Source organism: Sipha flava, unplaced genomic scaffold, assembly GCF_003268045.1.
Source record: "Sipha flava isolate LNK unplaced genomic scaffold, YSA_version1 284_pilon_pilon, whole genome shotgun sequence".
NCBI lineage: Eukaryota > Metazoa > Arthropoda > Insecta > Hemiptera > Aphididae > Sipha > Sipha flava.
This window is the reverse complement of record NW_020272951.1, coordinates 644332-666163: the sequence shown is the minus strand read 5'-3', so window position 1 is coordinate 666163 and position 21832 is coordinate 644332. Positions and strand designations below refer to the sequence as shown.

Here is a 21832-nt window from a genome sequence, read left to right as displayed (position 1 = left end):
TCCCTTAACCCAAATAATAATCATAATAACTGACAATATTTTTTTCCATATTCTTTCACTTGCAAATATTTTGTAAATTTAAAACACGATTAAGATCAAAAATAGGCCAGCATAGACTAACTAGGTTTGGCTTTGCTGCATGTGCATAAAAATATTATTGTATCCATTGATGAAACAATCAACAAATTTATCAAAATAAAAAAAAGGAATTAGGAATTGATTATTTGACTACTTACCAACTTTATGTTTTCTACTTAGGTATTTGATAAAACAAGTTACCTATCTTAATTGTTTTTTAAAGTTTTTAAAAAATAATTAATAGGTACTATTACTAGTATTTGTTGTTCTTTTTTATACAGGATTCAGACTGAAGGTACAATTTTAATATAAGAACTATTTGTGTTGTTATTATTAATACTTATTTTATATGCAGTAGGTATTTAAACACAGTGCCAGATTATCCATTAGGCAGAGTAGGCGCCCGCCTTAGAGCCTCACTAATTTAAGGGGCCCTGTGAAAACGGAAAACTATATTTTTTTTTATTTAATAATACCTGCATTTTATTTACGAATTTACAGGACAAAATTCATTATGAAATATAATATATATTAAGTTGTAGGTGTTATATGCAGTGATAATAACAAAATTATTTTGAAAAAAATAGAAATAATATAATAATTCATTAATTTTTCTTGCAAACAAAAAAAATTAATAAACATGATTATATTTATTAATAATAGTTGGTTATTATTAAAGCTATTTATTTTAATTGTTGAATTGTAATGTTAAAGATGTATGTAATAAATAATTTTATAGGGCCCAAAATTTTAATTGCCTAGAGGTCCACAAATGTTTAATCCGGCTCTGTTTAAATGTATTTATTAAATAAATATTAAATTTAATTTGGTACTTTTATTTTTATTTATTCACTCAAATGAACAACAGGAACATGAGCTGTAGATAATGAACTAGGGGCGTACCCAAAATTTTTTTAAGGGGGGCCAACATTTTTATTTCATCTGGTCTCTAATTATAATTATAGTTTAATTCAATATCAACAAATTACTGTTAATAACTATAGTAATAGTCATAATAGTTATATACACATCACACATATTCTGCACAAAGGTTTACTATAATACGTACTATAATTTAAAATCAATCTTTATTTGATAATAAAATGTTATAAAAAATACATTATTTAATTAACAATAATAAATAATATTAAAAAATCAGTACCTATAAATTAAACATGATTTATACATTATTGGTATATTATATATTCTATGAACTTTGTATACTGAAAATAATGGGAAATTAAATTACACTATCTATATATTATTTACTATTAAACCATTGAGTATGTATAAATTTTAATGGGAGGGTTCGGACCCGAAAACCCTCCCTGGGGGTACGCCCTTGTAATAAACTGTAAATTATTTTCAATTTTGTATTGAAGAATAATTATTTTCCCCCCCCCCCCCCCCCCCATGGCCTCAACTCAATTAAGCCCTTGTGCGTAATAATGTACAATAATGACAATAATTTTCGTATTAAAATCGTAACATTCGAAACATAGACAAGACTACACATTACAATTAGAGGCCAAAAACTTTACCCTCAAGATCTAATTTTATTTCAAGAACAAAGGTGTATATAGAAAGTACTAAAAGAAAAAAGTATTTTGGTAACTGTCCAATCATGAAATTTACAATGGTTCAAGAAAAGCTTTTTCTTAAAAAAATTTTAATTAATACTTATCTTAAAGCGTTTATTATAATTTGACATATATATTTTAATAAGCAAAGTAAAATATTGCTATAATAATAATAATTATTATTATAAATATTGTTATTATTTAGGCATTAGTATTATATTAGATTAGTGTAAGCCGTAAGCTAAAATAAAATATAAATTAATATTAATGAATCATCTTTGTTCTATATAATTTTTAAATAATTTTAGCGGTTGTAATTTTTTTATTAATAGAATTTTTGTTCGCTAATATTAAATACATCATCTTTGTACATTCTCTACACAATTTTTAATCACATTTTTATCTTTGAAATATTAGAAATTGTCTATTTAATTATATGTATACTTCTCATTATTTATCATCTAATGGGACGTAGCACTTTTGAGGCTTTTTAGTTTGGAGCAACATATGAATTCTGTTTTTTTCGTTCCCTGAAACCAGTGGCGTAGCCAAAGGGGGGCTAAGGGGGCTATAGCCTCCCCCATGGGCCGTGTTTATATGTATAATGTATCTTGACTATTTCATAGAATCAATGCTCGTTTTAATCAAAGGCTTATTGATGTTATGCCACTTGAAGGACTTATTCCTGCCAATTTAAATATGTATGACGATAAAAATATTATAAAAGCTGCTAAAATATATGTCCAAATCTCCATGATGATACCTCATTTACAATCAGAGCTGACCTGTTCATATGGAGGCAACAATGAAGTCTAATACTATTCCAAAATCAAATTCTGCTCTTGATTCACTCTCTCATCGCACCAATCTTCGACCTAACATTAAAATACTTTTACAATTATTCGCCACGTTACCAGTTACCTCTTTCACTCCGGAAAGAACGTTTTCAGCACTTAATCGCTTAAAAATTTTTTTAAGAAGCACCCTGTCGGAAAACAGACTGAATGGATTAGCTATGGCTTATATAAATAAAAAATAGCAATTCGATGAAAATGAAATAATAACTGAATTTGCCAGAAATTCGCCTAAGAGGATGCAGCTGTCAGAGTGGAGCAAGTGACTGAACACTGAAACCAAAATTATTATTATTATTATAAAATATATATAAATAAATATTTTTAAAACTATACTAAAATGCTTGAATTATGTTTAGAAACCTGGTGGTAGATGGTGGGAGGGGGTCAAGGGTGAATTCTCATATTCTCTCTTATCTTACTTATCCAAAAAATGTGGTTAGCCCCCCTCATTTAAAAATCCTAGCTACGCCACTGCCTGAAACAACATACGTCTCAATTAAAATGTGTTATCGTTATATCTTACCTAAAAAATATCGCTATCTCGACAATACTCTCTCTTTTATCTCCATAAATCTACGATTACAAGACCCACTCAAACTAATGTTCTAGACGACGAGAGACTTCCGGCCATCTAATACGTAGACCCAGATTTCAACTATTGTATTTCAAGTTGGCGTAACCTTGTAAAAACTTACCCCAATCAGATTGTAATAGTGGTATTCAACTACTATATTGCAGTTCATTTTGTAAAATTTTCGAATTTTATAAATTCTAATCACTCGATCCTATATTTTTTGTTTTCCTTATCCATCAGTAAACAAACAAATTAGGAACACAGCGATTCGTACCTTAAACCATTTCAACTCGTTAATTATAATTTTCACTATAACTTTCAGGTAATTTTAATGTAAATAAAAACTGTGCAATTAGACTAAGTCATACACGCATTGTTTTGTTTCGTATCCTTGCTTCTGTAGCCCTTTAAAACACGGAGCCTGGATGTGTCACACTCCTTTGCGCACTTCATCGACCGATATTAAGAATACTTTTATTTTTTATTCAGCTCAATAAAAATCATTGTAATAAGTCAATAAATCCAGATAAAAAAATTTAAGTAAATCACTGTTTGTTACATAATAATATTATGTATAACGAACAATAAGATACACGATAAGAAAAAAATTATTTCCAAATTTTAACTTTCTTAAAAAAATAATAACTAGACATAATAATAATATGTTTAAGCATTATTAGAGTGATATATAATAAGTAATTATACACCTAAAATATTAAAAATAAATCGTAAATTTAAAAGTATATAAATAAGTTTTGTACCTACTTTTGTTATATTTTTTTTTAAATCATATCTCCTTTAAATATTTAAGTAACAAAATCGGAATTGTTTAAATGTTGGTATAGTGACTTTTAGTTATATTGGTATCAATAAAATGATTATAACTATTTAAATCATCATATGCATAGGTATTCAAACAAAAACTATAAACATTTAATCTAATTTTTGGTTATGAGAAAAAGCAAGTATTATCAAAAAAAAAAAATAAATAAATAAATAAATAAATAAATAATAGCTTTTTTAGCAGTTTTATTAGTTTTATCTAAGCATTATGAATAATTATATGATATTCGGTTATAATTAATATTGAAATACAAAGACTTATCATGGGTATTAAACCAATAACCAATGTTTTAATTACTTCTCAAATAATTGTTGGCACTAAACAGAATAAAAATTTTAAAAACGATTGTTTAAGAAATTGTTAGTGAATTTACTTTTCAGTTGATGTTTTTTTGATTTAATGCCAAACGTGTATTTAAAGTAAATCTTCTATTTCAATTTCATAAAACATAGTATTGATAAGAGATAAGGGCATCTAATGTAACGTCATTATATCGCAGTGTGGATCATAATATTATGCCATTATGTCATTTATTAACAAGTTCCTCTATAGCTAATTTGGCTTTTGTTTCGTAATTTAAATTGATTGATGTACCCCTCTCTTAAAATCAAAAATTTGGCAAGTGTGAATCTCAATGTCTATACTTCCTTCACACACCCATTGATCAAGCATATTAATATAATATATTAATTAAACAAAAGTGTTAACCAGGTCAAGTAGATCTGGAAAAAAAGACACAAGTCACATTCATCTGTATGTCACATATTATTCTCCCCTTCTCCCCTAACGGATCCGTTAATTTTTTCAACTAATTGCATTATTTTACCAGCTATCGGTACACAACATTTTTAGGAAATAAATTTAAGCATATTGAGAAATTTGTGAGAGCTCAAGGTGAGTAGATAATTGACATGGTAAACATCTGTGTTGCTTAATATAGAACACTTATCAAAAATAGAAACGGTACAAGACAAAATATCGAGAAGAGGTTTGACAGAGACTTAGTCTGTGTTTTGGCAGCACCATGGCACTTCAAGAGGCAAGTCAATCATACGTCTCAGTCGAATTTGAAGTATTCGGAAAAGTACAAGGTAAATAACCTTTTTCTCGTACTTTCGATCATTTTACGTTTGTATACAATCAATATAATACAATGTTATGCAATGATTGTTGTTTTAGTGTTAATTGAAGAATTAATTTCACGTTAATGTTTACTACCAATTTACAAATTGAAATAATTTTAATGATAATTGATAAATTAATTCAATGCCTAATAAACTAAAAACCGATACGGAAAATTAAGCTTGATTAATTAACCATATTATTTAATAGCCTAATCGTATAAACTGTGTAACTTGATCATTAAAAAAATTACATTGTGGATTATATTTTTAAACTTTATTAATAGTTCACACAAACATTCGATAGTCACTACACATATACTTATTTAAAAGAACCATAACGTTTACAATACATATTTAAATTTGCTTGGTTTAATTATTGTTTAATTATTTTTTTTTTTTTTTTTTTTGTTTAATTATTTTCAACATCAACTAAACCGTGCAAATTGCACTTAAATTATACTTAATTTTTATTAGAAGTAATAGTTTTTAATATTTAAAACAAATTAAATTATTTACTTAACCTATTTTTATTTGGCCAATGTATTTAAATTATTTACTTAACAAAAACATAGTTCAAGAATGACAGCCACGGGACTTCTTTCCCCACATATTTATTATATGGCCTAATACAATAAAGTGTCATTATAATTCATAAACAACTGTTTCTTATCCAAGTTTATTTTGTACAATAGTTCAAACAAGGAAGTTTCATTAGGTTATTAAATCAACAAATTTTACCGAGATAATCTATAGTCAACAACCACTACAATGTACAACTACCTACTATGCTGTATTACATACTACCTACACAAACAACTTTATGTGATCTCTCCCTTTATTACACATATTAAAAAATCTATTTATATGGTTAGTATCTTTTCTTTAAATGGATGATTTAAATTTGGTGAAATATTTAGGTACATAAAATAAATAAGATTGATAATAATTTATAAAATAGATGCAGTAAATTTAATTATTTTAATTTGATGACGAGATTTAAAATTTCAATTAAAAGAAAAAACTTTTGATACATCTCAACTATAATTTACTTGAAACAGAAAACGTTTAAACAAACTTATAAATAAACTTTAAGTACAATAAAATAAACAAAGTGCAAGTAGTTGAAACATCAAAAATGACAATGATTATTATTTGGCATAAGATGGGTTCGACCATATATACATACATAACTTGCCAAGTATAATTAAGTTGATAAAAATCATTCAAATATATTGCAAGATGAAGTTTATTATCTAATATTATTTTAAATATAAAGTTTATAATAATATTGAAAATAAAGTGGAAATTACATGAATATGTTGCAAATACAAATAAATAAAAGTTGACGGTTCATTTTAAAACAACGTTTCAGAATTCAGACAAGACAGTAGATTATATTTTTTTAGTTTCATTAGTTTAAAAGCTTATTAATTTGTTAAGAAATAACTAATTCTCGATTAGGCAAAATTAAAGAAGGGGGACTCTGTTTACTTTAAAAAAAGAGCATTCCGAAAACTTTTTAAGTGTTATAATTATAAGGTAATAATAGTAGGGAGACGCTAACATTTCTGAAAATTAGTTGGGGTATTCTGTTCGTACCCCAAGTCAAGCACTGAAAATAATAAATAGACAATATTTAATTTAACTATACTCACACTTTCCCTAGAAAGTAAAAGTAAAATTATTACTGCTACATATTATAAACAAACCAGCTAGGTATGTAAGTATACAAAAATCTAATTCCATTAAATTTTACGAAATGCCTTTCATTATAATAAACTTATAAAAGTACATATTATAAACCCTATATTACTAACATAAAAATTAAATTATAATTATTAAAGAAGACGCCATACTAAAACGAGAATGTAACAAATACTCCAAAGAGTGATGTTTTCCATATCGCCAACGTCACGTCGCGGTTGGTCTTCGCATAAAGATTTAGATTTTTAAAAATCTGCTTCCAAAAAAACTTTGTAAATGCGATCACCTCATTAACGGGAAAAATGTACGTGTCTATTATTATTGAATACCTCGTACCATTTGAAATACTAAAGCACTATTTCACTACAAAAATTCTTGGTGTGTTGTACTCTTAACCCGTATTAACTTAACTTAACACTTTAAATGTGAAATAGATTTATTTCAAAATTCACTTTTTTATTTTTAAGGTAGTATAAACAACATTTTATTTTTAAGAAAATATATTTAAAAATTCTATAGAACTGTATTTAAATGTGATCATATCTACATTAAATTATTCAAAAATACTTATCTTTATACAGCCATTTGCAGAATAAAATTTAACGAACTGAAAAATGAATCTTTAGACTATTTTAAAATCAATGATTTTACTAAATATTTCAAGTACACACTATTTCACCTCCACAGATATTGTCTTTATTTATTATTTAAAAATTATTTAAAATTAAAACATTTTATATACTTTGCAGTGGCGTCTTCAGGGAGGAGGTGAATGGAGCAGTTCCCATGGCTTTTTTTTTCTTTAAATGTTTGTTATTTATTATTTATATCGTACTAGAAAAATTAATAAATGTGAATACATATGTAAAGTTCTCTTCCCCCCCCCCCCCAATAAAAGGATCTATGACACTACTGAGTCGCGGTAATTAGATTATCGGTATTTGCTAACAATTAAAATTCAAAAAAAATATGTTGTCATTGTATAAAATAAATAATCAATATAATATTAATGGATACTATTATATCAAAATAAATCATCTACTTAAAATAAAATATTTACCTGCAAGAAAAAGAAAGTTTGGATAGGTAATATAAATAGCACATGGTATATAATCACTATACTTTGAGTGATCTATAAAGTTATCAATTAACATTTAGTTCTAGCTGTTACATTAATAAAGACGTCTTACATCGAATTATTGTATCTGTAACTCTATTATAATGTAACGTAGCAGATAAATAACAAATTTATTTTCAATGAAATTAATATAAACAGAATCTGGTTTATATTAAACAGGACACAAAATAAGAGCTAGGTATTAAATTAAAAAATAGTAAGATAAGCAAACTTTTTGTGATGTAACTGAATGTTTTTCAAAATTTTAATTTTACCTAAATATCAATAAATATAAAATTGTCATCTCAAAAGTTTCAATGCTATGTATTCTATTAGTTACTATTACTACCTATTAATGTAATTTATAAAAATGTTGGTAAAATTAAATAATAACAATGTTGATCTTAAAAAATCTAAACTATCTATATTACTTTACAATAAGACAATAAATTATTAATTGATAGGTTGGCTTCAAGTAAATATTACTATATATTAATAAAATCCATATAAATTAAAAAATTAACAAAATAATTATATAACAATTTTTTGAAATACATCGCGTGTATTTAAATATAAAAAATGAACATTTAACAAGTTTTGATTAATATTGTACATTTTAAGAGCTCAAAATTGAATGGTAGAACATTTTAATTATTAATACAAAATTAGTTATTTTATCATAACTAAAGTGAAATACAAAACTTGATTGAAATTTTTTATTTTTTTTCTTAAAGGACAATTTTTGAAACAATTAAAAATGAGAATCATTTCCTGTACTTACTCAGTTAATATTTAATACAACTTTAATGAATTTAGGTGTTTATTTCACCAAATACTGCAGAGATCGAAGTGCAGAGCTTGATATTGTTGGATGGGTCAAGAACAGTAAAAGAGGAACAATAATGGGCAAAATGCAAGGTCCAAAAGCAAATGTAGAAGTGATGTAAGTTACAAGGTCATAGAATAATTAATAAAAACATAAAAGAAACTTTTATCTAACACCTAAAATTATCCTAGACCTAGACAGTTTTAAAAGCTTTTCTATCTTAATTATTGTTCAATCATATATATTTTTAACTAAAATACAACTTCAATTCTTATTCCTACTATTCCTCGAGGGCTTATTCTTCATCAATAAATAATTATATGTTATACATGGTCGCATTTAATTTTTTTAATTTTCATAACTAGAAAATTATAAATTCTATACTAAAATGTCTTTTGAATAGATATAATAAAATAAAATATTATATCATCTATCAATTATTTTTATTTTATAGTATAGTTATAACAAAGAGAAACCAATTAAAGTATGAATCAATTGTATATCCCAGAAAGGAAGTTCTAGTTCAGATTACCGCTACCATTGAATTAGAAATTTACTGATACACTTATTATTTTGTTTAAAATGTAATATAACTATTTATTTGGATTTAGAAGATTATATTACCTTACTTAATATGATTTTTTGGCTCTTCTATTTAAATTGACGGGTATACTCCTGATTTAAGTACTCCAGTCATAGTCTCATAATTCGTTTTCAGCAAATATATCAAAAAGACCATACATACAAATGTATGTTTATCAAATATTATATTTATAAAAAGTATTTGAGGTACTTCAATTTGATATTTTTTTAATACAAATAAAATAAATATAACTTCTGAAAAAATAGACTAATTTAATATCTTTATATATTAATTATTATAGAGTTTAACACAATAATCTAAAATATTTGAAAACTCAAAAGCTTAATTTTCACAAAAATAATTTTGTAAATTAAATTAATAAAATACTCTACCCTCATATGTGGTCTTTGTGTCTTACATGTGTACAACATAGCAAATATGTATTCAGTAAAATAAATTTTGTGTTATTAGCTGTATTAGAGTATGCGGACTTAAAAAAAGAACATTATCATTATTTGTACCTCAGTTCTTTACAATGTTTTAATTTTTAAAAAATTATAAGATTTTAAAAATTATTATATTTTACACTCTTTTAGTTTTCTAATGTGTTATAATTTGAAGGAATACTTATTAATCATTGAAAAATGTAAATATCAAATAATAATAATAATAATAATAATATATCACTTACCGCAAAATTTTCAGATGAGTAAGCATTCAGCATATTATTAGTATGACTATATTATTACTATAGTGCTTGGAATTTTTTATTTTTGTATTAACTAAATTATAAATGCAATTTAATTAAAAATTAATACTTCATTTAATAATGGATTTATTATATGTTTTCTAAAATCTTAACATATTTTAATACCTAAAATGAAAGTTTAACTTCAAAATATTATGTATTACAGGATTGCTTGGTTATCAAATGAAGGTAGTCCTGGAAGCAAAATAGAACGGTGTGATCTAATGAACTTTGAATACTTGGCAAGGAAAGAGTTCAATGGGTTTAGTATAAGATTTTAATCATTCTCAACAAAAGTATTATATTTATGCGGGTATTGGAAAACACAGGGAAGATATTAAAAATTCTACCTTATTAAAGAAAAAAAAAGACAAGACATGTACATATTGTTAAAATTTTTATACGTTATTTATTATATTTAAAAGTTGATACTAGTTTGAACGTTAATTACATATTTATCTTAATAATAATATTTTAAATATGTAAATCAAATCGCATAAATATTATAATGTATTAGAAAAATGAATAAAATAAACTATTGGCAAAACAATCTATTTAATTTATACATCTTAAATTCTAAGAATTTTGGTTAAAAATATTTACAATTTTTATTTTCCTGTTATGTTATTTGTAATCACATACACTATACAATATATCAGGTGTCATTCATAACAAATGTCATTATTATTTTCAATTATGATCAATATACTTGTCTTTAAAGAAAAAGAACATGAAGAAAAACAGAAAATTACTATATTTGAATCAAATGACTTTTAATTTATAAAGTTCATAAATGGCAAAAAACAAAATATACAATGTTTGTAATTTAAATAGTCTCAATAATTTTTTTTACAAATGTTTGGAAGGTGACCCAGAATCGTTGTTTATATCTGTGTAAAAAAAAAAAAATTTAAGTAAAATAAATCTATATTTTTTAATTAGTAACAGATTCTATCTATCAATACAGCATACAAATGTATAAGGATAATTTTTAAACTAATAGTAAGTCTTTTGAGATCTATTTGGCTCATAGAAATTAAAAAAAGCAATAAATATAAATTACCAGATTATCTATTAAATAAAAATAATAAGCATTCATGTAAATTTTTTTTAAATTTTAATAATTAAAACAAGAAAAAAGAACATCATATTACCTTAAGGTTTTATACTATTAACATTTTTAACATTTACAAATGCAATAAAAATTATTTATTTATTAAAAAATACTTTACTTATTAAATAATGAAAATTTTACATATATAAATTAAAAGAAATTAAAGGAAATTAAAGGCTAAATATTTATTATACATACAAAATATTGTTTACTATGGCTCACTGTTAAATTTAAAAATATTTGAAAGTAAATTAGCAGATTGAAATATAAGTCTATTTTCTATGATAACATAGTAAACACAAAATATGTTATTTTAAACTATGAAAAAAATAATATTTTTATATGCTACATTAAATAAACCTTATACCAATTTCATTTAACATTATATTAAAATTAATATATGATATTCAATAAAGGGTATCAAAGTAAATACAATGTATTTTTTTTTTTGTTTTTCAATCCGAAGATTGGTTTTTAACAAATGTTTTACAATAAATGTATTACTGTATAGTAAATATATTGTTTAATAGACAATACATTTATTAAATAAATAATAAATTATAAAACATACAAGATTAAAGTAATTATTTTTAGAACACATTTGATGATAACATAAATATTTAATTTAAATATTTATACATAATCCATTTATTCATTAATTAGAATTTATTTAATACTTAAAATTTTATATTTAAAAATAAATTAAATACTTTAAATTAACTGTTTGGACTGTAAGAATGAAATCAAACTTAAAATATAATATTAATATTTTATTCATTAATTTCATAAAATTTAAACATTTTCTTAATTATTATCTAATAAATGTAATGGTTGTTAATGTTTAAAAACATTATTAGATTAACAAATAAAAATTTGGTGTATAAAAAAGCATATAAATGTATAACTATTGACTAGTTAAATCATTAATTTTGAACTTCCATAAATTAATATAATTAACGAAGCAAATCATCAATATAAAACTTACCACTTTTATTAACTTTCTGTTTACGATATTTAGCAGCTGGACCCCAAATACGAACTGTGCAATCATCAGAAACAGAAGCAAGCATTTGATGGTAGACTGGGTTCCAACTAACACATGTAACTGCTCTTGTATGACCAGTCAATGTTGTTATTGGTAGTTCATGTTTAATATGCCATAAATATACTTTATTATCTACAAGTAATTTATAAATATAAAAAATAATATAATTGTTTCCATAGTTAAATTGTATTTTCAAACCTTCACTTCCACTAGCAATAAAATCCTGATTAACGCCACCAAAACAACTGTGTACAGTAAAATGGTCTTGTGTAACTCCTTGAAATTTTCTTACTAAACACTTATCTTGGAGATCCCATAAATGAACACCTTGCGATACAACATTTAAAAGTGCAAGACGATCAGTCTTATTAACTGTAAATGACATTATAGGATGGTCTCGATCTTCTTGTATTCTATTGGAACATTACCAATATTAAAATCAAAACTATGATAATACTATTTTAAAGTACTCACAAATTTTGATCACTTAGCTCATCAAAATTGTATGAACGAATTCGTTGACGTGTATCTGCTGCTAACACAGTTTTCCCATCAGATCGACACCAAAGACCATTCACTCTAACACCTTCCCATGAATCTAACACAGACCCTTCTAAATCCTAAAATGTAATATCTTATATATAAACATTTTAACACTAAAAATATTTAACATATAATAAAAATATTTTTTATTTACACATTGATAAAATTGTCCTCGAATTCCTCCGCAAACAAATTTTTGGCCATCTTTATGCCAAGAACAGGCAGTTAATGAATCATCCGATGAATGTGACAGTTTTAACCTTAAGACACCAGTGTTAACATTCCACACCCATAAGTCAGGACAGTCTTGTGGACCACAAGCCATGAGGAGTTCACCATCTGGAGACCACGAAAGGTAACTAACTCCGTATGAATGGCCATCTAAAGTGATTGATTGCTCAACAGTTAATGTCTCCTGAAAAATTATGTTTAAGTTAAACTGAATAAGATTTTTTTTTTATACAATTAACATACTGGATCAACATCATAAATTATAATGGTTGCATCTCTTGAACCTGTAGCTAATTTTTTTCCATCAGGTGAAAACCGACAGAACCATACTTCATCACAATGTTCAGTCAGTATTTGGACGGTTTCACAAGGAATTTGTTCTCTACAATATAAGCAATTCTTTTTTTACACAAATACATAATTTTATTTTAAAATACAGATTACTTACAATGAACACTTATGGTCAGTTAGTAAGGAAACATTTTCAATGGAATCATCAAACATTGTATTGTGGAATAAACATTGATTTCTCTGCAATTCTACTGCCTGAGTTAATAACATATGCAACCTGAAATAAACATACAATTTTTATCAATGATTGCAACAAAATATATAGATTTAATTTTCTTATTTCTATACATGTATATTAAGTGAATATATATATTTCTTAAAATAATTATAAAATTATAAATTTATTTCCTTATACTATATATGTCTTTAAGTTTAAGCTTTCCTGTAAATATAAAATCAAATTATAACAAAATGAACACGATTACTTAAAAATATAATAGTTTTACATAATAAAAAATTAAAAAAGATAATATACCTTTTAGGTGGTAGCATAATATGTGGAGGCAAGAACTGTTGTATCATATCCATAAGCAATGTTCTAGACTTAATTCCTTTACCTTCCCAATTTGCTCGTTTCATTAATTCATCTCGTCCACTACACATCATGTAACTAAAACGAAAAAATTAAGAAAATAATTGTTATTTTATTCAAACAAATAATGACTTATTTTTTATTTATTATTGAATTATTAATTTATAGTGAAATTGCAACTGTAAGAACACTAAAACTATCAACTAAGTACCTGCTGAGCATATGAACTTTATCAATATTATGTTGCAAAGGTGTTAACTCATTTCGCAATACATGTAAAGCATCCAAAACTTTGCCATCTTCTAAATATTCCAAGTACTTTTGTTCAAATATCAAAAATTTCATATCCTATAAAAAAAATCATATAAATAAAAAACAATTTATTTATATATATAATCTAGGAACTAAAATTAGAGGAAGCTCCAGCATCAAAATTTATGATAGGGAATTAAATAGGGGATTCTATCCCCCATACGCCCCAGTACTTGTTGGCTGTTATCACCATTTTATATATTTATGCTACAAAAATAAAATTGTACATTTATTCTTTTGAGTGACGAATATTTTTGTATTTACTTTTACTTTATTAGTCCTATACAACCTGATATTTTACACAGTACAATAATATAATAGTTTGCCAATAAAATTTTTTTTTAAGATGTTATTAATAAAAAATAAAGCAATAATTTAAATGCAATTTTAAAAATGAAGCTACCGTTGGCGAGACTAGGATTTATGATAGGGGGATTTAGTCTCCCAAGCCCTTTCTTAGTTATGCTTATGAAGAACATCAATAATTAATATCTTTATTGTATAATTAAATAAAATGATAACCCTAATTATTGAATTTCACCTCATTTTTTATATTTGTGTCAATTTAAAAAATAAAATACATTTATACTGTTAAAAAAATATTATAAAAGAAACACTTAATTTTTAATTAAAAAAAACTGTATTAATTGCACTTTAAAAAAATTAAACTTACCAAAAAGTACTGGCATGAATTTCCTACTAAAGTTTGAAGTTCATTTAAATCTGCACTAACCTAAAATTATATTGTTATATTATTAAAAAAAAAAAATCTTTAAAATTAAAAAACCAATTACATTTTAGCTACAACCAATTTTTTTACCATAAATAATATAAGCAATTGTAAATTATTAGTAAAAAAATATACTCCATAGTACATACTTTATGCCATTCACCATCCATTACATGATGGCGAAATTGTGTAGCAGCAGGATGTTCTAAACGACATCCTGATTCTTGCATCAATACTTCTGCTGTTTGACTGAAATTAAAAAAACATGATATGTAAAATATTATTTATATCATTATTTGAAAATTAGTAATATTATCAAAAATAAATTATTTTAACTAAATATGCACTATAAATAAATTCATTAAACTCATATGTCAAATAAATAACATAATTTATAAATGCAAAAAACTATATGGATATAAAATATGTAAGATTTGTAATCCATAAAAATTAGATGAGAATATTTTGAATAATTTAAATAATTTAAATAAATGTTGAGAAAAAATATTACATGTACTATATACATTTAATTTCATAAACTGGACATAAATTTTTAAAACAATAAAACAATAGTATATATATATATATATATAATATTATACATATAAATTTAATAATAGTAGACTCACACTAACTCAAAATTCTATAGTTATTGAAGATTAGATAATTCTCCAAAGCTTTTACCGAAATTCCAAATTAAAATGTTAGTAATCTTACTACTTATTAATAAGTAATAAAACTAACTTGTATTAAATTGTATACAAGAGTATAATTAATAATTAAAAAAGATAATAAATCATTAATTTTTAATATTATCAATTCTATGATGTTCATTACTTGAAAGACAAAATAGAATTTGCAATATTATGATTGATATATTTATAAAATGTTTGTGTTTCATTGACAAGTGATATCCTAATATACAAGCAAAATTACTTATACTAACAAAATATCATAGTAAAAATATGCCAAAAAATATAATAGTTTTGATAGAAAAAATTAGTGTACAAGAACTATATATTTTTTGCACGAGGAGATGCAGACAAATTTTTGTAAATATTGTGATTTTATAGTATATTTAATTTAAATTTAAATAACAAATGATAATCAATAGTACTGACTTATAAGTGATTTTATTATTTAAGAGTAGAAATATAAATACTTTATTTTATGCCATTTTATTTTATTTTTTAGACTGATATGTAAATCAAATTTCAATAAAAAAAAATAGTAGGTACTTTCATATAAGTATAAAAATAAAACTAAACGAGTATTTATTTGTTTAGAATTTTAATATAGGCATCTATTGGCTATTAACCTACATAGAATAAATATTATTCAAAAGTATGAAAGATAAAAGATGTTCAATTTTATACTTTTGCACACAGGTCCATTTTTGGGATGAACCACCACTGATCGAATTATCTATATAGTAATTAATATTTTTATTTGTAAATTATGAAACTATTAAATTACACAAAAACATAACTCTTAATAATCCATAAATATATAAATATTAATATACATAAATTATAACTACAAGGTAAAAAGAAAAGTTTCCAAAATGTTCATTCTTGTATTAGCAATTATGTAATTAAGAAAACCACTTCTCATTTCACATAAAATTTATTTTATTTTGAACGAATAAAAATATATCAATAAAAACTTACTTGAGCCCAATAAGTTTTAAATGTTGACCTATGAGCCGAACAATCTCTTGACTTGACCTGCCTTTAATATTACATCCATTGCTTTGTTCCTGGTCTTCATCATTGCCAATAGCTGAACCGTTAACAGTTGAACTAGATGATGGTTGATCCACCGATCCATTGTGTTGCAAACAGCCATTAGTTGACTGCAACATGGTCTCTTCCATATCCAAGTGCCTTTTCTTACGCGGTGGTGGAACAAGCCCACCGTCATCAGAATCGCCACTCGAGGCCAGTCTTGCTACGCGACGGCTGGATTTAAACGCTTTTCCCACCTCTACGAAAATCTATTATTGGACTACGACACATTAAATCTAAAAGAACGAATGCATCGATAGACATATTAATATTAAATTTAGTAAGTACTAGTTTCTTTTTTTATTTTATTTTTATTTATTTAATTTTTCCCCTCAACAGCTGTGCGAGATAAACATACTTATGTACGTACACACATACACGCGAACGCACGCACACACACACACACCTTTGTTATGTTTTGGATTCCTCCGTCCTTGACAAATCGTTGAATCACCAGGGTAACAGTAACAAGTCCAAAATATTACATAGGTGAATAATACTTCTATTAAAACATGATTAGTAACTTACCTTTAACTTTTAAACTTAACTAAACAATATTGTTGTTAATAAAATATCAATATTACAATTAGTCCTCTAACAGAACATAAATATTTTATCAAATGATGATTGACGGTGAAGTGAATAACTAGTTTACAAGTCGTTTAGGGCAAAATAGAATCCACCGATGAACGATTTATTTAACCTCAAAATGTTTTGATTATAGTTGTTATCATAATTATTGATAACAACAATAATCACAATTTCTACATTATCATTTATTATTCTCATCAATTGTACGACCATTAAGCCGAATAAAAAAATAAGAACTACCTATCTAGTATTTATGATTATTTGCAGTATGTAATTTAAAATTAATTTCAACTCATTGTTAATTTTTTTTTAATTAAATCAAATATTATTGTTATTTGATAATTTCATCTATAGTTATTGTTTCACCTTAAAGTTTAACCATGTGTAATAATACCAAAGAGGAAGATATTGTGGAAAAATGGGGCTTGCCATTGAAAGAACTATATACATTAGCTCTAAAGTTCTTTAAAGGTAAATACCTGTATTCTTTTAAGTATACAATCATTTCTATTTTGTGATTTAAAAGCTATTCTGTTTATGTGTATTTTATCCTTATTAATACTTAGTTTATTTTATTATATGTTATAGAAAAAGAAGGTAAAGCTATACATTTTACATATGATGATAAATTAAAACTTGTTGCATATACACGTCAAGTATGTCATGGAAAATTAGATGAGTCAAAATTACCTCCTTTAGGTGTATTTGATGTTATCGGAAGGGATCGGAGGTAAATTAAAATTACTATTAATAAATTTGATAAATTATGTTATAAATATGTATTAATTAATATTATTCTTCATATTATAGATTAGCTTGGCAAGCACTTGGTGATATGTCGACAGAAAACTCCATGATTAATTTTATTAAATTGGTTAATAAAGAATGTACTTTGTTCAAACATACTGTTGAAGCTTATAAAGCAGATTTGATTGAACAAAAACGAATAACGTGAATAAAATTATCATTAAATAATGAGAATATATGTTTTTAATTTCAATTGTATATACTTAGTTTCAAAACTAAAGCATGTTTATTGTGTTACAGTGAAGAAAATATGAAAAAAGAGCAAGAAGAATTAGAAAAACAACTTGCAGCAATGGAATTAAAACAAAAAGAAGAAGATGAAAGATGTAGGCAAGAAAATACCAAGTAATTTATACTTAACAATATATTGTATTATATATTACAATATTTTTATTTTCTTACTATTATTTAAATTTTAGGCAACTCATTCAAGAAGCGTTGAATAAACAAACTTATAGTCAGTTTTTAACATATGCGCAAAATCAATTTCCAAATAATCCTGATGAGGTTAGTTTTAACTTCTTATTATTAAATTAATTTAATATATTTAACTTTATTCATTTGACAAATCTATCAGTATTATATATTTTTATTATTTAACTGTCACAATAAATAATAACTCACACAAAAAAAATTCCTTTTTTAATGTAATTTTTAGCAAGCTGTACTTGTAAGGCAATTACAGGAGCAGCATTATCATCAATATATGCAACAATTACAACAAAACTATGAACCTGGGAAAGAATTAGAAATAGCCACTAATTCTATTACTATTCCTGAAGATAGAGTAATTGAACATGAAAGTGTCTGTAATGAACAATGCGAAAATGGCCATTGTCTTTCTGGAGAATGTGTGTATTTCATATTTTCATATTACATAATAAAAAAAATTTTGTGAAATCCCAAATATGTATATTTTACAATAGGCTCTGTTCAAACATTGTTTCCTGCGTCAATGTGGACTAGAAAAGATATTGATGAATTTAAAGCTAATTTAATTAGAGAAGGAGGAGAAACGGTTATTAAAGTTAATCACGGAGAAACAGTTACAGTAAGTTTTACATATTACATTGTAGTAATTGTTTGATTAAAAATAATTTATACTATATATTACATTAATTTATATTCTTAATAAATTATACATTTGATTAACTTAAAACTATTACTAGTGTTTTCTCTGATCACTAGAATTTCCCGTGCAAAATTATACATAATATATATATATATAAAAAAATAATAATTTTTAATATTATCTTGAAAGAAATTTAAGATATGAGTTTTGCTTAAAATGTCATAACTATCATACATTGTTAAAAAGGCAACATATTTAAATCTAGAACTACTAAATAAAATTTTAAGATAATATTTTATATCCAAATTATACCATTAAAAATTTAATAAAATATGTGTAAGATATGTTTAGATGTTCTGATAATTAAACATTTATTTCATGTATTAACTCAAAATAAAGAATCCCTCCAGTTTCATTTTAAAAAATTAAGAATTAACTGCAGTTATTATAAATAAAAGTAGGCAAGTTAAGTATTAATATCATAGTACATATTTCAGTACTTTTAAAGAAAAGTAACTTTAGTAGATGTTAGTGAAATTGTCAATAGTTATACAAGACATCCTCTTCTTACACATTTATTTTTAAGATTCAATTCAAGATATTGTGCTTTAATCTATATTCTTAATGTTAATTACACAAATTAAAATTTGTCTACATAATTATTGACATAAAAATATAATTCTTAGAACACTGTAAAAATGTTGAACAAGTGTTGACTAATCATTGGATATATGACTATACTACTGTAATACCTTAAATATTGATTGGGATGTATAAAAATTATAATTTTTTATCCTAAATCTTAGTAGAATACAGTATTAATAACAAATGTATGTAATATTTATGATCCTTAGTTGTACTAAGGATAAAAAGATAAAATAATACAATATTTCGAACCCCTTACAAGTAGCCTTTTGTGTTAGAAACACTAGACACTAAAATAATAATTAGGAACTATAAAAATTATCATGAAAAATTATTATAAGATAATTTAAATAAATAACTATTCCATGGAACAAATTTTGAACTATATATATACTTATTGAAAACATTTACTTATTAAAAAAAGAGCCATGCTTGAAGTACTAATAGATAATATATATATTAATAATAGATATTATATATTTATAATAGATCACATATAATGTATTGTTTTATTGTTATACCTAATTTAATTTATAATTTTTTAAAAGGTAAGAGTTCCTACAGCTGAAGGTGGTAATTGTGTATTTTGGGAATTTGCAACTGATGGCCATGATATAGGTTTTGGAGTTTACTTTGAATGGGTTAAACCTAGTACTAGTCAAGTTTCAGTTCATGTTTCAGAGAGTGAAGATGATGATTGTGATGACTTGGAGGATGATGATGATGGTAATATCAATCAAGGTATAAATACGTACATTGAATGATTTTAAATTGTATTGATGTCAATATTTGAGTTTTTAACATTATAATCCAAAACTTTAAAAAAAAAAAAAAACTGCTAAAATATTATTTAAATGTGCTATTGTAACAATTGTTTATAGATTTACTTAATGAATTAGAACAAAATGGTGTTACAATTCAAGATATTAAAAAGAGCAATCAATTAAATCGACCTCCATTGTCAATCATAATTCCTGTGTACCGCAGAGATTGTCATAAAGAAGTTTATGCTGGAAGTCACTTATATCCTGGTGAAGGAGTTTACTTACTTAAATTTGATAACTCATACAGTTTATGGAGATCTAAAACATTATATTATAGAATATATTACTCACAATAATGTTATAATTTTGTTTGTTCAATTTCCAACCAAATTTTACTTGGTGTAAAGTATTTTATTGCTCGATTATTTATGTTTTTAATTCAAGTCATAGTTATATAATCGTTTTTCATCAAAAAATTAATGAAGTATAATTTATTTAAAATATCTAATTTGAATAAGAAAATAGAATATCAAATGTAAAATTTAATATTAATTGTGCCATTCTGTAATTAAAAATTAGTAAAACTATTACGTTAATAGTTAAGTAATCCGATTTTAACCTGGATGGTATTAATTAAAATCTTTTATACCAATTTATATCCACCTCAAGATTGAGTAGTCATAAATATTTAACTCTTTCCCAGCAAATGATTGAGATCTCTAACAATAATATATAATTTAATGAATCCTGATTAATTGATGATACAAATTTTAATTCTAATGCGTATAAGATGTATTAAAAACTGTAATTATTTACAATATGTTAAATTTACCTTTCAAGTATTTAGAAAATATTTGAAAGAAACTCCTTTAACATATTCAACTGTAGAAAATTACTTATTATTTAATGTTATTATAGTAAAATTGTTTACGATAGAAAGATATTAAAAATTACAAATAATTTATATTAAAAAGTTGTACTATAAATTAATTTAATAGTATCACAATGAAATTGCTATTTAATTTTGGTAAGATTTAAGAATGCTTCCAAACCAGTGTATGTATAGTGCTTGTTTAATAATTTAAGGTTCCGTATCTATAGTTAATCTATTTGACAATTGTTGTAACAATATACTATTATTTTTAATGAAGCAAAAAATATTTTTTATTTCATAAAAAATATACCTATGTATAATTAATATACATAAATCTGTTAAAATATATAAAAATAAAACCATAATTAAAAAAAAAGAAAGAGATTAACTCTTTGAGGT

At 24.4% G+C, this 21832-nt stretch overlaps 3 protein-coding genes across 4 annotated transcripts; 2 read left to right on the top strand and 1 right to left on the bottom strand.

The window, feature by feature from the left end:
• Nucleotides 1–4864: 4864 nt before the first annotated feature.
• On the top strand, nt 4865–10440 carry LOC112685618 (acylphosphatase-2). Its single transcript, XM_025557555.1, has 3 exons — nt 4865–5024; nt 8695–8821; nt 10202–10440. Exons 1-3 carry the CDS (start codon nt 4958–4960, stop codon nt 10314–10316), a joined length of 309 nt encoding a protein of 102 aa, XP_025413340.1. The 5' UTR covers nt 4865–4957; the 3' UTR covers nt 10317–10440.
• A 374-nt stretch (nt 10441–10814) lies between these two features.
• LOC112685610 (WD repeat-containing protein 26) lies at nt 10815–17054 on the bottom strand. Its single transcript, XM_025557545.1, has 12 exons — nt 16564–17054; nt 15043–15142; nt 14837–14896; nt 14063–14199; nt 13795–13929; nt 13417–13536; nt 13212–13350; nt 12892–13152; nt 12669–12814; nt 12393–12607; nt 12135–12326; nt 10815–10925 (listed from the first exon to the last, which is right to left on the bottom strand). Exons 1-12 carry the CDS (start codon nt 16767–16769, stop codon nt 10885–10887), a joined length of 1752 nt encoding a protein of 583 aa, XP_025413330.1. The 5' UTR covers nt 16770–17054; the 3' UTR covers nt 10815–10884.
• Nucleotides 17055–17543: 489 nt separating this feature from the next.
• Nucleotides 17544–20984, top strand: LOC112685612 (Golgi resident protein GCP60). 2 transcript variants are annotated; one of them, XM_025557547.1, is made up of 9 exons: nt 17544–17742; nt 17860–18001; nt 18082–18222; nt 18319–18423; nt 18498–18585; nt 18737–18929; nt 19005–19129; nt 20344–20521; nt 20677–20984. In XM_025557547.1, the coding sequence occupies exons 1-9, from the start codon at nt 17652–17654 to the stop codon at nt 20913–20915; spliced, it is 1302 nt and encodes a 433-aa protein (XP_025413332.1). In that variant the 5' UTR covers nt 17544–17651; the 3' UTR covers nt 20916–20984. The 2 variants fall into 2 exon arrangements, with proteins under 2 accessions (XP_025413332.1, XP_025413331.1); XM_025557546.1 differs by having other exon boundaries at nt 20344–20536.
• The last annotated feature ends 848 nt before the right edge of the window (nt 20985–21832 follow it).

What these genes read in the sequence shown, in the direction of transcription:
- LOC112685618 (XM_025557555.1), top strand. Translation starts at nt 4,958, where the DNA reads ATGGCACTTCAAGAGGCAAGTCAATCATACGTCTCAGTCGAATTTGAA. An exon ending in AGTATTCGGAAAAGTACAAG is followed by an intron (nt 5,025 to 8,694) that starts GTAAATAACCTT and finishes TAATGAATTTAG; the next exon opens with GTGTTTATTTCACCAAATAC. An exon ending in AAAGCAAATGTAGAAGTGAT is followed by an intron (nt 8,822 to 10,201) that starts GTAAGTTACAAG and finishes TATGTATTACAG; the next exon opens with GATTGCTTGGTTATCAAATG.
- LOC112685610 (XM_025557545.1), bottom strand. Translation starts at nt 16,769, where the DNA reads ATGGAAGAGACCATGTTGCAGTCAACTAATGGCTGTTTGCAACACAAT. An exon ending in TGGATGGTGAATGGCATAAA is followed by an intron (nt 14,897 to 15,042) that starts GTATGTACTATG and finishes ATATAATTTTAG; the next exon opens with GTTAGTGCAGATTTAAATGA. An exon ending in ATTCATGCCAGTACTTTTTG is followed by an intron (nt 14,200 to 14,836) that starts GTAAGTTTAATT and finishes TTTTTTTTATAG; the next exon opens with GATATGAAATTTTTGATATT.
- LOC112685612 (XM_025557546.1), top strand. Translation starts at nt 17,652, where the DNA reads ATGTGTAATAATACCAAAGAGGAAGATATTGTGGAAAAATGGGGCTTG. An exon ending in GTTATCGGAAGGGATCGGAG is followed by an intron (nt 18,002 to 18,081) that starts GTAAATTAAAAT and finishes TTCATATTATAG; the next exon opens with ATTAGCTTGGCAAGCACTTG. An exon ending in TGATGGTAATATCAATCAAG is followed by an intron (nt 20,537 to 20,676) that starts GTATAAATACGT and finishes AATTGTTTATAG; the next exon opens with ATTTACTTAATGAATTAGAA.